At 45.0% G+C, this 16,955-nt stretch overlaps 1 protein-coding gene across 9 annotated transcripts in view; it reads right to left on the reverse strand.

Moving 5' to 3' along the window:
• Positions 1–16,955, reverse strand: part of sytl2a (synaptotagmin-like 2a) — a 162,634-nt gene that overhangs the window by 121,822 nt on the left and 23,857 nt on the right. For all 9 annotated transcript variants that reach the window (XM_038818132.1, XM_038818131.1, XM_038818130.1 and 6 more), the window contains one exon: positions 14,058–14,483. In XM_038818132.1, the coding sequence (XP_038674060.1) occupies positions 14,058–14,158 (101 nt within the window). In that variant the 5' untranslated portion in view covers positions 14,159–14,483. The remainder of the gene's footprint in view (positions 1–14,057; positions 14,484–16,955) is intronic.

A 16,955-nucleotide genomic window follows, 5' to 3' on the forward strand; every position in this document is an offset into this window, starting at 1 on the left:
CAGAGAAACAAGTTTTAGGGAGGTGATGAAGGAAATTTGTAATTGTAAAGAAATAGTTTTTGGGGAAATTAATGGGATTGAAGGCAGGCAAATCTCCAGGTCCCGAATCTTCATCCCAGAGTACTTAAGGAAGTGACCCTAGAAATAGTAGATCCATTGGCGGTCATTTTCCAAAATTCTTTGGACTCTGGAATGGTTCCTATGGATTGGAGGGTAGCTAATATCATCCAGCTATTCAAAAAGGGAGGTGGAGAGAAAGCAGGAAACTATAGACCAGCAAGCCCAACATAGGAGTATGGAAGTCGCTAGAGTCCATTATCAAGGATTACAGCATTTGGAAAGCAGTGGTGTAATCAGGCAAAGTCATCATGGATTTGTGAAAGGAAAATCATGCTCGATAAATCTACTAGAATTCTTTTGAAGATGTAACTAGTTGAGTTGACCAGGGATACCTGGTGGATGAAATTTGTTTAGACTTTCAGAAGGCTTTCGACAAAGTCTAACGTAGCAGATAATTATGTAAAGTTAAAGCCCATGGGATAATGGGTAGTGTCTCGAGACGGATAGAAAGCTGGTTAGCAAGCAGGAAGCAAAAAAGTTGGAATAAATGGGTCTTTTTCTGATTGGCAGATGTGAGTAGTGGGGTACCGCAGGGATCTGTATTAGGACCCCAATTGTTCACATTATATAGTAATGATTTGGACGAGGGAACTAAATGTATTATCTCCAAATTTTCAGATAATACAAAGTTGGGTAGGAGGGTGAGCTGGGAGGAGGATGCAGAGATGCTTCAGTGGGATTTGGACAGGCCGAGTGAGTGCACATATGCGGTATAATGTAGATAAATGAGAGGTGATCCATTTCGGTAGCAAAAATAGGGAGACAGATTATTATTTCAATGGGTGTAAATTGAGAGGTAGATACTCAGTGAGACCTTGGTGTCCTTGTGCATTAGTCACTGAAAATAAGTGCGCAGGTACAGCGGGCAGTAAAGAATGCAATGGTATGTTGCCCTTCATAGCGAGAGGATTTGAGTATAGAAGTAGAGATGTTTTACTGCAATTGTATAGGGCATTGGTGAGGCCACATCTGAAGTATTGTGCTCAGTTTTGATGCCCTTATCTGAGGAAGGACGTTCTTGATAATGGAGAGTGTGCAGCAACGGTTTACCAGGCTGATTCCTGGGATGACGGGACTGTCATACAAAGAGAGAGCCCTGCCAGGGGGAGTGCCAGAGCCTAATGGCTCACTTAAATATGCAGATCTGGATCGCAGCCAGAGGTCCAGATCATGCCAGGCGGAGCAAGTCGCATGACTAGTGATCGGCCCAGAGTGGAGCCCGATTGGGGGCTCTCCTGGGATTCACCAGGCGCAACGCAATTGCTGAATCGAGCCCATAGTATTGCAGTGTTTAGGAAATAAAGTTAAGATTTCTTCTTAGAACATACATATAGTGCAGGAGGCCATTCAGCCCATTGAGTCTGCACCGACCTACTTAAGCCCTCACTTCCACCCTATCCCCGTAACCCAATAACACCTCCTAATATTTGTGGTCACCGATGGCAATTTTATCGTGGCCAATCCACTTAGCCTGCACGTCTTTGGACTGTGGGAGGAAACCGGAGCACCCGGGAGGAAACCCATGCAGACACGGGAAGAAGATGCAGTCTCCACACAGATAGTGACCCAACGGGGAATCGAACCTGGGACCCTGGCGCTGTGAAGCCACAGTGCTATCCACTTTTGCTACCGTGCTGCCCAACATTAAGTCTTGCAGCATAACTCTTCTAGTTAATAACTGGGAGTTTTAATTTCTTACTGGTCTGTGTAGAACTTGTAGCAATGCCGAACTCTAACATTACAATACCTGCACTGACAGGACAGCAAGGGGGAAATGTTGTAACACTATCTTTTGGGGAATATCCCTTCCTCATTGGTGAGGTGCAGTCAACTGATCTCAGCAGCAGCCTGGCTTCAAGTGCTGAGGCCTGAGAAATAGAAGATCGACAATTGACGAGGTTTTCTCAGTCCAGCAGTAACAAGAGAAATGTCAAAAACAAATGAGACCATGATATATTGTCTTCAAATTGATCTTACCAGGGTTTTCACCCATGTCAGAAATCTATTCAAGCTGTTGGGAGAATCTTGGCTGCCTACCAGAGTTGTGCAATGTGTTCCCTTCCCATGCCAATATGACAGGTACAGTCAGCTATCACTGTGCCCTCAGAGATCCACAAAAGAGTCAAACAGGATTGTATTCTGGCACCAACACCCATTGCCATATTATTCTATTTGCTGCTGCCATATGCCTTCAGGTCATCTACAGAGGGTGATTGCTTACAAATCAGAATTAATGGAAATCTGTTCAGTCTTGCTTGCCTTAGATCCTTGACAAGGGTACACAAAGTCATCAGAGTTGCTTGCTGTTGATGATGCTACACTAAAATGACACATGGGAGGAAACTCAACAGACTCCCTCATGCCTGCAAAAGCTTGCTTTGACCACCAGGAAAACAAAATGTCATGATCCACAATGTTATTCTAATGCCATATATCAGCAACGACATTCTGACTCTGCCACTGCGACAATTGGCAGGCAGGGAGGTTCCCTTCCAGTCGGGGAACACTTCAGTAGTCAAAGGCATTCAGCCTCTGATCTTCGGGTAAGCATTCTCCAAGGCAGCCTTCAGGACACGCGACAACGCAGAATCGGCGAGCAGAAACTTATAGCCATGTTCCGCACACAAGTACGGGATCTGGGATTCATGTTGCATTACATTAACACCCCCCCCCCCCCCCCCCCCCCACCACCAACCATCTGGCCTGGACTGGGCTTGCGAAATCCTACCAACTGTCCTGGCTTGAGAGAATTCACACCTCTTAACCACTGATTATCCCTCTCTCTGGACTTAATTACCTGCAAAGACACTCATTCAAAGTATCGTCTTGCATCTTTGGCTTTATCTATATATATATATATATATATATGATATTGTTCTTTCCAAGCCGAGTAAGAGAACGTGGAATAATAGCACCCTGATTGAAAGCCAAGCTTCGAGTCTACCAAGCCTGCATCCTCAACACACTACACTCGCAAGACCTGGACAACACATGTTATGCAGTCAAGAGAAAATGTTGAACAATTCCCACCTTCATTGTCCCAGACATATCCTTGGCATAATAAGAAATGAAAATGAAAATTGCTTATTGTCACGAGTAGGCTTCAATGAAGTTACTGTGAAAAGTCCCGAGTCGCCACATTCCGGCACCTGTCCGGGAAGGCTGGTACGGGAATCGAACCGTGCTGCAAGCCTGCTTGGTCTGCTTTAAAAGCCAGCGATTTAGCCCAGTGAGCAATCAGTTCTCAGATCCTGGAGCATATCAATTCTGTCAGCATACACTCACTGCTAAGCCAATGACGTCTGCACTGCTTGGCAATGTTCACTGGGTCGGCCATAGACCCAAAGACATCTTTAGTAAACTGGCCACTGGGTCACAATCCCTGTAACACCCAACCCTCAACTACAAGACACCTACAAGCGAGATATGAAGATGGTGGACAATGCCAACTGGGAGACAGCCTCTGGAGGCTGACTGTTTGGAAGGGCAATGGAAGAGGAGATCAGAAACAAAATGATCAGTTGGCCGAGAGGAGGGAAATGAAGAAGAAGGAGGCCAGCAAATAGAGTACCTATCAACAAATGTGGCAGAGACTGCCTTGCCAGAGTAGGACTCCTGAGCCACACCATGCTGCTGACCACCACAATGCAAGCCGTTGGCTGGGATTCTCCATTGTTAGAGAGCCTGCGAGCGCGCCTCGCTACGGGTGGCAACGCGAACAAGGTATTTGTCAGTAAATGTTGGGAATGCGCACGAGGTGAAGGCGTTCACTCTCCGCAGCATCTCACACCAGAACCCCTACTCCATACCCTGCCCCAACCATTCCTCCAACTTTGCTTGGATCCCTTCCTGTGGTGCCTTCTCCTGTTCCAAAATAGCCCCATAAACTGCTGACACTGCCCCCTTCTCCAGTCCCCCTGTCGTCGTCGGCACCTCCTCCAGCAATGCGGAGGCTGGCTCCACCGGGAAGCTCTGTCATGCAAGAGTACCTTTAAGAACTGGGTGCTATCAAATAGCTGTAGTGGATGTACCTTTAAGAAATGAGTGTTTATCAAATAGCTGCTGTGATGTCAGAGTTTGGGTGGAGCTGGGCTGTCTGTCTTTCACTTTCGTTTTTGAGCAGGCAGCTAGTGTGTTTTAGTTTAGTTTTTGGAGCTGGATAGCTGCAGGCAAAGCAAACAGCTGTATGATGATCACTCTCTACAAGCTACAGACTGTCTTCAGCTTATTTGAGGATTTCAAAATAATAACCATTTCTGTACAGAATTTAAACCTGCGGTCTTTGAAAAATGTTTAATATATGGATGTTCTTAGGAAAGTTATGAGGGGTTACTTATAGAATATTGTATCTTGGGGATTACTGGTGTTGATAGTTGTTAAGATGTTTACTGTGGGTTTACAGTGTTAACTGGATTCATAAATAAACATTGTTTTAATTTTAAAGTACTTTAGATCTCTGTTGCATTACACCTGTAAAGTAGGCCCTTGTGCTCCCCATAACAAGAATCTATTAAAAGTTGTGGGTCTGGTGAACACCAATGATACACATTGGGGTTCTCTAAACCCTGACCCATAACATCTGTATCTCCTTCCTGGCAAAATTTCGAACCTGTGTGTATCTACACATTTCCTCCTGCTCCAGCCCATACTTTGCTCCCAGCTCCTTGCAATCCTGCAAACCGACCCCCAAGAAACAAATCTTTAAGTGTCTTAATCCCCTTCTCCTTCTATTTCCGAAAATTTCCGTCCCACTTCCCTGGCTCAAATCTGTGGTTCCCCCGAATCAGCATTTCCCTTGACCCTGCCCCAACTCCGAAGTGTTTACTTGATCAATTCCAATTATTTATTACAGCTCACCTTGGTCCTCAGACAGAAACCAATCTAAAAAGTATTTCTAGCTGCGGTAGAATCAAAATCAGAAGCCATGATTTTCACAGTAACTTCATTGTCATGTTAATATAAACCTACTTGTGACAATAATAAAGATGTATTATAAACAGGACAAATCCAATAAGCAACCAAGGAGAAACCTCAAGAGTGGTTGGAATGTGGAACTTGCTACCACAAGAGTGCTTGCACAGCAGCTTAGAAAGAGGGAGGCAGCCAGGGAGGTAGGGAAAGTAAAGGACGGGGGCAGGAACCTAGTGGGAGACTCAGCAGGGGTGAATAAGGCGCTCAAGGAGTTCTACAGTAGGCTGTATGGGTCGGAACCCCCAGCGGGGCCAAAGGAGATGAGGCACTTCTTAGTGGGGCTGAATTTCCCAAGGTGGACGGGGGGTTTGGTAGAAGGGATGGGGGATCCAATCGTGTTGGAAGAGATAGCGGAGGGTCTGAAGGCCATGCAGTCGGGTAAAGCCCTGGGCTGGACGGGTACCCAGTGGAGTTCTATAAAAAGTTCTCTGGGATATTGAGGCTGCTGTTGATGAGGACATTAAATGAGGCAAGGGAGCGTGGGGTGCTTCCCCCGACGATGTAACAGGCCACAATCTTATTGATCCTGAAGCGGGACAAGGGCTCGGAGCTGTGTGGGTTCTATAGGCCAATATCTGTGTTAGAACATGAGAACATAAGAACTAGGAGCAGGAGTAGGCCATCTGGCCCCTCGCGCCTAATCCGCCATTCAATGAGATCATGGCTGATCTTTTGTGGACTCAGCTCCACTTTCCGGCCTGAACACCATAACCCTTAATCCTTCAAAAAAAACTATCTATCGTTATCTTAAAACCAGCTGATGAAAGAGCCTCCACTGCTTCACTGGACAAGGAATTCCATAGATTCACAACCCTTCGGGTGAAGAAATTCCTCCTAAGCTCAGTCCAAAATCTACTTCCCCTTATTTTGAGGCTATGCCTCCTAGTTCTGCTTCCACCCGCCAGTGGAAACAACCTGCCTGCATCTATCCTATCTATTCCCTTCATAATTTTATATGTTTCTGTAAGATTCCCCCGAATCCTTCTAAATTCCAAAGAGTACAGTCCCAGTCTACTCAACCTCTCCTCGAACCCCTTCAGCTCTGGGATGAACCTAGTGAAACTCCTCTGCACACACTCCAGCGCCAAATGTCCTTTCTCAGGTAAGGAGAACAAAACTGAACACAATACTCCAGTTGTGGCCTCACTAACACCTTATACAATTGCAGCACAACATCCCTAGTCTTAAACTCCATCCCTCCAGCATTGAAGGGCAAAACTCCATTTGCCTTCTTAATCACCTGTTGCACCTGTAAACCAAATTTTTGCGACTCATGCACTAACACACCCAGGTCTCTCTGCACAGCAGCATGTTTTAATATTTTATCATTTAAATGATAATCCGTTTTGCTGTTATTCCTACCAAAATGGATAACCTCACATTTTCCACATTGTATTCCATCTGCGAGACTCTAGCCCATTCACTTAACCTATCCAATCCCTCTGCAGACTTCCAGTATCCTCTGCACTTTTTGCTTTACCACTCATCTTATTGTCGTCTGCAAACCTGGACACACTGCCCTTGGTCCCCAACTCCAAATCATCGATGTAAATTGTGAACAATTGTGGGCCCAACACTGATCCCTGACGGACACCACTAGCTACTGATTGCCAACCAGAGAAAATCACATTAATCCCCATTCCTTGTTTTCTATTAATTAACCAATCCTCTATCCATGCTACTACTTTACCCTTAATGCCATGCATCTTTATCTTATGCAGCAACCTTATGTGTGGCACCATGTCAAAAGCTTTCTGGAAATCCAGATATACCACATACATTGGCTCCCCATTACCTACCACACTGGTAATGTCCTCAACAAATTCCACTAAATTAGTTAGGCACGACCTGCCCTTTATGAACCCATGCTGCTTCTGCCCAATGGGACAATTTCCATCCAAATGCCTTGCTATTTCTTCCTTGATGATAGATTCCAGCATCTTCCCTACTACCGAAGTTAAGCTAACTGGCCTATAATTACCCGCTTTCTGCCTACCTCCTGTTTAAACCGTGGTGTCATGTTTGCTCATTTCCAATCCGCCAGGACCACCCCAGAGTCTAGTAAATTTTAGTAAATTATCACTAGTGCATTTGCAATTTCCCTAGCCATCTCTTTTAGCACTCTGGGATGCATTCCATCAGGGCCAGGAGACTTGTCTACCTTTAGCCCCATTAGCTTGCCCATCAGTACCTCTTTAGTGATAACAGTCATCTCAAGGTCCTCACCTGTCATAGCCTCATTTCCATCAGTCACTGGCATTTTATTTGTGAATGTGGACGCCAAAATCTTGTCCCCTAGGATTGAGGATTGGGTTCCGGACGTTATTGGGGAGGACCACACGGGGTTTGTTAAGGGAAGGCAGTTGGCGGCCAATGTTAGAAGGTTGTTAAATGTGATCATGATGCCCCCGGAAGGTAGGGAGGTGGAGGTAGTGGTCGCAATGGATGCAGAGAAGGCTTCGATCGGGGAGAATGGGAATATCTGTGGGAGGTACTGGGACGGTTCGGATTTGAGCGAGACTTTATTGACTGGGTCAGGTTGTTGTACGAGGCTCCTGTTGCGAGCATACGGATAAATAGGACAACATCGGACTATTTGCGGCTGCATCGGGGGAAGAGACAGGGATGCCCCCCCTCCCCACTGTTGTCCGCGTTAGCCACAGAGCCACTGGCAATTGCCTGCCATTTAGAGTGGTAGGGGGAATGTTTCGGTACCTAAGTATCCAGGTGGCATGGGAATGGGGACGGCTGCACAAGCTAAATCTGGCATGACTAGATCATCAAATGAAGAATGATTTTCGGAGATGGGATGCACTCCTGTTGTCACTAGCTGGAAGGGTGCAGACAGTGAAAATGACGATCCTCCCAAGATTCTTTTTTGTGTTTCAGTGTCTCCCCATCTTTATTCCGCGGTCCTTTTTTAAACGGGTCAATAAGGTAATCACTGGCTTTGTATGGGTGGGTAAGACCCCGCGAGTAAAAAAGGGGATGCTTGAGCGGAGCCGGAGAGAGGAAGGGCTGGCACTGCCAAACTTCAGTAACTATTATTGGGCGGCGAATGTAGCTATGATCAGGAAGTGGGTGGTGGTGGTGGGGGGGGGGGGGGGGGGGGGCGGTATGGACGTGTGTGAAGGCGGCTTCGTGCAAGCGCACCAGCTTGGGGGCGTTGATAACAGCGCCTCTGGCGTTCCCGCTGGCACAGTACTCCACCAGCCCCGTGGTGGTGACGGCCCTGAGGGTCTGGAGGCAGTGGAGGAGGCACGTGGGAGCAGAGGGGGCATCGGTGTGGTCTCCAATCTATAATAATCACTGGTTTGCCCGGGAAGGATGGATGGAGGGTTTTGGAGTTGGCGGAGAGCAGGGTTTGAGAGGATGAGAGATATGTTTATACAGGTAAGCTTTCCTAGCCTAAGCGAGCTGCAGGAGAAATTTGGATTGGCGAGGGGAAATGGATTTAGGTACCTGAAGGTGTGGGACTTCCTACGCAGGCAGGTTTCAACCTTCCCGCTCCTACTACCAAGGGGGATACAGGACAGAGTAGTTTCTAGAGTGTGGGTGGGAGAAGGGAGGGTCTCTGACATTTACAAGGAACTCATCAGGTCAGAGGAGACACAGACTGAGGAGCAGAAGCGTAAGTGGGAAGAGGATTTGGCAGGAGAGAGGAGGATGGTCTCTGGGCGGACGCATCGAGTAGAATCAACGCATCCACAACATGTGCCAGCTCAGCCTGATACAATTCAAGGTCATTCACCAGGCTCACATGACAGTGGCCGGGTGAGCAGGTTCTTTGGGGTAGAAGATAGGTGCGCAAGGTGTGCGGGAGGGCCAACGAATCATGTCCACATGTTCTGGACATGCCCAAAGCGGAGGGGATTCTGGCAGGAGTTTGTGGATGTCATGTCCACGGTGTTAAAAACAAGGGTGGCACCGAGTCCAGGGGCGGCAATTTTCGAAGTGTCAGAAGATCCGGGAATCCAGGAGGATAAAGAGGCAGAGTTTCTGGCCTTTGCTTCCCTTGTAGACGGAGATAGATATTATTAACTTGGAGGGACTCAGAGCCCCCGAAGTTGGAGACCTGGCTGTCTGACATGGCTAGCTTTCTCTGCTTGGAGAAAATCAAGTTCGCCTGCGAGAGTCAATGTTAGGGTTCGCCCGGAGGTGGCAGCCGTTTGTCAGCTTCTTTGCAGAAAATTAACCGTCAGCAGAAGAGGGGGGGGGGTGGCCTTCGCAGAGAACAAGATGCACCAGGCAGAATGGTAAGTGGGAGTGCATTCTCTGATTTAAGAGACAGGATCTTTGCGATTTCGGGGCACTGGAAGATTTGACTTGGCATGGCCAGGAGGTGTCAGCAGTGACTCCTAGGTCAGTCTTCTGAGAATCACCAAACCGAAGGAAACTAAGTTTTAAAGGACCCCGAATGTTATGGCTCAAGTGAAATGGGAATAAGCAAGCCTGTTGGAAGCAAGTAAATAACTTTGGACTTGTTTCTGTAAAAACGACAATTCTGCAGAGAGTGGTGTAACATATAAACAGGGTGTAGGATTTTCAGTCATGTTAGAAAGTTACGGCAGGCTGAGGGAGGGGAGACTTTCTTCTGTAATTTAGTTCATTAAGTTGTCTCCTGTTGTGTTGATAATTTTGTTTGCCAAAGTAAAAAGTGATAAAAATGTGAAATTGTGTGATCAAATCTCCACAGGTACATGAACCCAAGGCCTTATGATGCAGCAGTGAACCATCACGGAGCTAAAGGTGGAAAAAGACGACAAACAAAGTTCGGGTTTAGTTTTCCTCATTATCTTGCTAATGCTCATGGCAGGACGGCACAGTGGCTAGCAATACTGCCTCACAGCTCCAGGGACCAGAGTTCAATTCCGGTCTTGGGTCACTGGCTGTGCGGAGTTTGCACTTTCTCCCAGTGTCTGCTTGGGTTTCCTCCGGGTGCTCCGGTTTCCTCCCACAGTCCAAAGATGTGCAGGTTAGGTGGATTGACCATGCTAAATTTCCCCTGAAGTGTCCAAAATGGTAGGTGGGGTTATTGGGTTACGGGAATAGGGTGAAGGCAAGGGCTTAAGTAGGGTGCTCTTTCCAAGGGCCGGTGGAAACTCGATGGGCCGAATGGCCTCCATCCGTACTTCAAATTCTATGATTCTATGACTCTTGCATACAAACGGAACTCTAGGGTGCTCGATAGAGTCATTTTTCAGGTAAGAGAATAAAATTGGTTGTCAGCAGAGAATTAGAAAATTAAGTGAGGAAAATATACTGTGTAACATGGGAGTGTTAGTTAACATTAATATACAATAAAAACATGGTCATGGGTTGTAATGTAATAATACTGTTCATTCCTCTCAATTCAATTTGGCCAAATCATGAGGAGGTCACATAATAACTGAGTCCATGGCTTTCATGAAAGTCATCAACATAATAAAGACTATGCAACAATTGCTGTCCTGTTCACTGCTTTTGATAATTTTTTAATTGAACGGAATGAAAATCAAGTAAATTTTTCTTTTTACATTCCTTACATCAGGCAAATTTCAGAGATTAGACCATAAGACGCACAAGCAGAAGTGGGTTATTCCGCCCATCAAATCTGTTCCACCATTTCAAGATTATGACTGATCTGATGATAATCCTCAACTCCACTATCCCGCCTTTTCCCCATAACCCTCAACAGCCTTGAACACACTTAACAGCCCAGCCTCGACAGCCCTGTGCAGGAAAGAATTCTACAGATTTATTACCCTCAGGTAAGAAATGCCTCCTCATCGCTAACAGACAACCCCTTATTCTTTGATTATGTCCTCGACTCTCCCACATCCTCTCAGCATCTACCCTGTCAAGCCCCTGAGAATCCTACATGTCGCACTAAGGTCATAGAATCATAGAATCCATACAGTGCAGGAGGCCATCCGGCCTATCGAGTTTGCACCGGCACTCCGTAACAGCACCCTAACTATGCTCACACCCCTGCCCTATCCCTTTAGCCCCACCTAACCTGAACACAAAGGGCCAATCCACATCTGCACATCTTTCGACTTTGGGACGAAACCCTTCGCTCAAATGGGAGAATGTGCAAACTCCACACAGTCACCCAAAGGCTGTAATTGGACCTGGTGGACTATGGTGCTGTGAGGCAGCAGTGTGCCACTGTGGTGACCTCGCATTCTTCATAACTCCAATGAGTATAGGCCCAATCTACTCAATCTATCCTCATAAGAAAATCTCTCCATATTTAGTGAACTGATGAACCTTCTCTGGACTGCCTCCAATGCCAGTATGTCTTTCCTTAGAATAAGGGTGAAGGCTATTGGCCAAGTACTGGCAAATGGGATTAGCTAGGCATGTCAGATGTCTTTCATGCGTCAGAGCAGACCCGATGGGCTGAAGATCCTTTTCCACATGTATTATTCCGTGACGGGAACCAAAACTGTTCACAGCATTTATTGGTACAATACCTGAACTTTCCCTTCCTGACAAAAAAAAGGATCAAACATAAATCCAAATGGCACCATCTATCCAGAGTATGGCCTAATGTGATCCATAAGAAATTCATGGGTCAGAATTATCATCAGTAGGCTACTTTTTGGCACAGAAATGGAACTGGAATAACCATATAAATACTGTGGCGACAAAAGCAGGTGAGAGGCTTGGAATCCTGCGGCGATTAACTCACCTCCCGACTCCCCAAAGCATATGCATGATTTACAAGGCACTAGTCAGGCGTGTAATGGAATACTCTCTATTTGCCTGGATGGGTGCAGCTCCAACACACAAGAAGCTCAACACCATCCAGGACAAAACAACTCGCTTGAATGTTTCCCCCTTCCATAAACATTCAATCTCTCCACCACCAACGAACAGTGGCAGCCATGTGCACCATCTACAAGGTGCGCTGCAGGAACTCGCCAATGGTCCATTAGGCAGCACATTGCAAACCCACAATTTCCATCATCTAGAAGGAAAAGGACGGCAGATACCTGGGATCACCACCACCTGGAGGATCCCCTCCAAGTCACTAATCATCCTGACATGGAAATATATCACCGTTCCCTCACTGTTGCCGAGTCAAAATCTTTAAAACTCCCTCCATAACAGCACTGTCGGTATACCTTCACCTCAGGGACTGCAGTGGTTCAATAAGGCAGCTCAGCATCACCTACTCAAGGGCAACAAGATATAGGCAATAAATGCTGGTCGAGCCAGTGACAGCCACATACTGTAAAATAATTTTTAGAAATTAAAACAGAAAATGCTGGATAACCTCAGCAGGTCTGGCACCATCTGTGGAAAGAGAGCAGAATTAATGTTTTGAGTCCATATGACTCTTCGACAGAATTGAAGAGGGATAAAGATGTAATTAATTATGTTGGTGGAAAGAGGACGGAGCAGAACAGAAGGCCAGGAATAGGACAAAGCAAAGGAGAAATTCACAAACATGTCGGAAATACAAGACAAAGGGATGTTAATGCTGGTATTAAGGATGGAAGTTCTAGTAGTGGCATAAAGATAGCAAAATGTGTTCATAGGAGAACAAAGTCAGTACTCAATGAAAGAAAAACAAGGGACAGATGGCCCTGAATTGAGGGGGGTAAGTGTTGTTGAACTCAAATGTTGAGTTCAGAAGCTGCCTCAATCGGAAGATGAGGTGTTGGTCTGCCCGTTTGCACTGGCCATGACTGGAGCATTGTAGCAGGCCAAGGATGGATATGTGGGCATGACATAAAAGGTGTCGAGTTGAAATGGTAAGCAACCAGAAAGTTAGGGTCATACTTGCAGATGGAGCAAAGGTGTTCCACAAAGTGATCACCCAGTCTGCATTTAGTCTCTCCAATGCAGAGGAGATCTCATTGGGAGCAGCAAATATAGTAGTCCAAATTGGGGGAGGTGAAGTGAAGGCGCCATGGGAAGTGATAAAGGGATAGGGCAATACAAGAGTGGACTAGGGTGTCATGGAGGTAGTGATCCCTGCAGAATGCTGACAGCGGGGTTTGAGGGGAAGATGTGTTTAGTGATGGCATCATGCTTGAGATGGCAGAAATGGTGGAGGGTGATCCTTTGATGCAGAGGCTGGTAGGCTGAAAAATTAAGGACAAGAAGGACCCTATCATCACGATGGGAGGGAGGGGAAGGCGCAAGGGCAAGAGGTGCAACAGATGGGTTGGACACAGTGGAGTGCCCTATCAGCCAGAGTGGGGGTTTGGGTGGGCGTCCTTGATTGATGAAAAAGGCAGACATGTCAGATGCGCTATTTTCAAAGGTGGCATCAACAGATAGGGTGGAGGCACAGAAACTGGGAGAATGGGATGCAGTCTTTCAGGGAGGTTGGAGGTGTTGTAGTTGAGATGCGAGTTGGTGGGTTTGTTTATTAATATTGGTGATCAGTCACTCACCAGAAATGGAGACAGAGGTGTCAAGGAAGGGTGAGGAAGTGTCAGAGGTAGATGTGAAGGTGAGAGGAATGAAAATATAAAGCAAAAAAAAAGATACATTTTTCCAGGTCCAGATGAGAGAGCACCAATAGTGATTGATGTAATGGAGGAAGTGTGGGGGAGTGGCCCCGAGTAGAACTGGAACAAGGAATGTTCCATTACCCCACAAAAATACAGGCATAACCGGGGCTCCATGCAGGTATCCATAGCCACACTTTTATTTACAGGAAGTGAGAGAAGTTAAAGGAAAAAATGTTGGTCAGACAACACCCTCTTCCTTCTGGAGCCACACTGAATTAGTATTGATGCTCAGTTATTATTGTACCGATAAATGCTTAAAAGAATCTGCTCCTGAAAAAAACCCAAATATTTTAATTTAACAGTATGCTGCAAGTGAACATAGAACAGTACAGCACAGAACAGGCCCTTCGGCCCTCAATGTTGTGCCGAGCCATGATCACCCTACTCAAACCCACATATCCACCCTATACCCGTAACCCAACAAGCGAATGTGTTTTTTTAACAAAATCTTACCGAACTCTCTTTTCTTCAGCTTTTCGCAGGTCTGCATCCCTCTGCAACACCCTCATAATGGTCACCTGCTCCTCCTCTGTCAGGTGGCTTAAATCAATCATCTTGTCTGCTAAATCAGATTAGTTACTCAATTTAACTTCAAAATAATTGATTCAGTTGCATATTCTTTGAAAAAGAGGGATTTCAATTTCACATTTCAAATAGTTGAGCTGAAAATTAATAGTAATTAATACTGCCCAGGTGACTGGATGGCTTCGAACTCTTCAGGAAAGTTATGCTAATCTTGAATTAAGGTGAACTTCTTGTCCTCTGCTATTCAAAAAAAATCGCGAAAGTTTCACTTCCTTTGTTCAGGCCAGAGGTTCATGACATATTTCTCCCTCGGTTGGACCGTGCATCTTGATTTTCAATAATATTTAAGAGGACCTGAAACAAAAAAAGAGGCAGAAGTGTTGTCATTCAATTCAAGTTTAATTATAGGGTATGAAAACATGGTTCATTTGGATCAAATAACCTCAAAAGGCACTTAGCTATTAAGTTGTGGATTCAACAACATATATGATTTTCAAAAGTAACATTCCTTACAAATGTACTTAAATCAATTCAAAGTAGTGTCACAAATATGCTATATTTTAAAAATTCCCATGCAAAAAGAACTCTAGGTCTTTCTGGACCATATGCTATCATCCAAACAAAAAGAAGAAAATTAAGCACTACTCTTTCATGATCATTGAAGTTGGAGCTAGAACCATTATCTCCTTCATTTGAACATAAAAGGGGGAGGGGAAAACACTACAGCAGGATGGAAATTGGACAAACATCCTGTGATCAATGGTAAGGTGTCAGGAATCATAATGAAACTCCACAAAAGGTGATGGAAATACACGCGTATCCCAAAGTCACAATTCTGCTGGCTATTCACCTATTGTACAGGATTTATTTTCCTCAGTTAGCATGGTTACTAAAATCTGTCAGTTATATTGGGCTGAATTTTCAGGCACTGCGAAGATTGGGAACAGAGACAGACAGTGCCCAAAAATATCAGAGCTGGGTGCTTTGGTAAAAAGGTGGATTCATAGCCCCACTGATTTGGACAAACAGGCCCTTTGGCCCAACTTTTCCATGCCGCCCAGTTTTTAAACTAGTCCCACTATGAGAGTCCCAATTGCCCGCATTTGGCCCATATACCTCTATTCCCACCTTATTCATATAACTGTCTAAATGTTCTTTAAAATACAAATTTGTACCTGCCTTTACTACTGCCTCTGGCAGTTCGTTCCAGACACTCACCGCCCCCCGTGAAAAAATTATCCCTCTGACCCTTTTGTATCTTTCCTCCTCACCTAAAACAAATGGCCTCTCGGGCCATCTGCCACAATTTTCTAGGTGAATCAACACTACCTCAGCCTTGGCCCAGAAGAAAAACTTCAGGAATTGGAGACAGGATGGAGAAGAGAGAAAGGAGGTGTATTGTGGAAAAAGGTGGGGAGATAGATTGAAGGAAGAGATAAAAAAGAGGGAGAACCTTGCCATGAGGGGGCATCTCCACCTTTTGTTAAAAATTCAAGAATCAATTGCTACCCAGCTGAGCAGGCTCAAATTATAAAACACAAAAGCCCATGATCCCAAAAATATTTGCCAAATTACATTATGATCTTTGACTTCTCAAAACTTATTACTCAATCAATCAATATTGTTGTTACTGCTGGAAAATCAATGTAAACAGGAAAAACAATATTCCAAATTTTAAAAAAATTCTACCATTTACCATTTCTGAATGAATAACCTGATTTTCTTCTGTTTTTAAAAATTTTGAGTACCCAATTCATTTTTTCCAATTAAGGGGCAATTTAGCGTGGCCAATACACCTACCCTGCATGTCTTTGGGTTGTGAGGGTGAAACCCACGCAAACACAGGGGGAGAATGTGCACGGACAGTGACCCAGAGCCGGGTTCGAACCTGGGACCTTAGCTGATTTTTTTTTTTAAAACAAAGTGAGTGGCAGATGCAAAGAAGACCAAGTCATAAAGAAAGCAAGTCAAAATTCATTACACTGCTAATTCCAAAATTGAGTGCTCATGATGTGACAGAGCCTTGTTCTCATTTGGATGGGAGTTAGCTATTGAGTGCAAAGGCTTTACAGCATAAATCCTGCCACGATATCATTTACTTTCAGATATTCACAATTTCTGAATTTTTTGCCAAATTGAGAACACTTGAGTGACAGTTAAATATTCTCATGGCTTTTAACCAATAACAACTAAAAATCAGACCCCTATCCTCAAGGCTTATACACAACACACAAAAGGTATAAATTATAATCTTAGCACGTGCATATCCTCACAATAAAAATGGCACTTGCAGAATTGGCATGTAAAGGGATAACTTCTAGCTGTAGGTGTTTTGCAAACACAAATGAAGCTAGTGACCTTTAAGTGGAAATTCCAGTTCTATAGTTGGCTATTAACATTACTCAGGTTGCACACATTTGCATAAACACATTTTTATTTTGAGAGGCATTTTGCTGCATATTATGAATGTTACTTCTGCTGAGCTGCTGTTGTCTATTACCCATTACACCACTCCACCCCTCCCCCGCCCCATCCCCAATTTCACTATATGAAATGCAGAAAAATACCCCATCTACCTACATCTTATTTATACTTAGCACTTGCTGTTTGCAAAGAGCTACAGACCATTGGCAACATGCTGGTTACATCAGCTTGTTTAAGAAAGCAGCAAGATTAAAAGCCACAATTTTGGATTGGATGTGTTGTATCCATTAACATAGGAATTAGGAGCAGAAGTAAGCAATTCAACCCTTCAAGCCTGCTCGGCCATTCCATCAGATCATGGCTGATCTCTTCCTGGTCTCAGAGCCACCTCCCTGCCTGTTC

The sequence above is a fragment of the Scyliorhinus canicula genome, chromosome 14, assembly GCF_902713615.1.
Source record: "Scyliorhinus canicula chromosome 14, sScyCan1.1, whole genome shotgun sequence".
NCBI classification, from domain to species: Eukaryota; Metazoa; Chordata; class Chondrichthyes; order Carcharhiniformes; family Scyliorhinidae; genus Scyliorhinus; species Scyliorhinus canicula.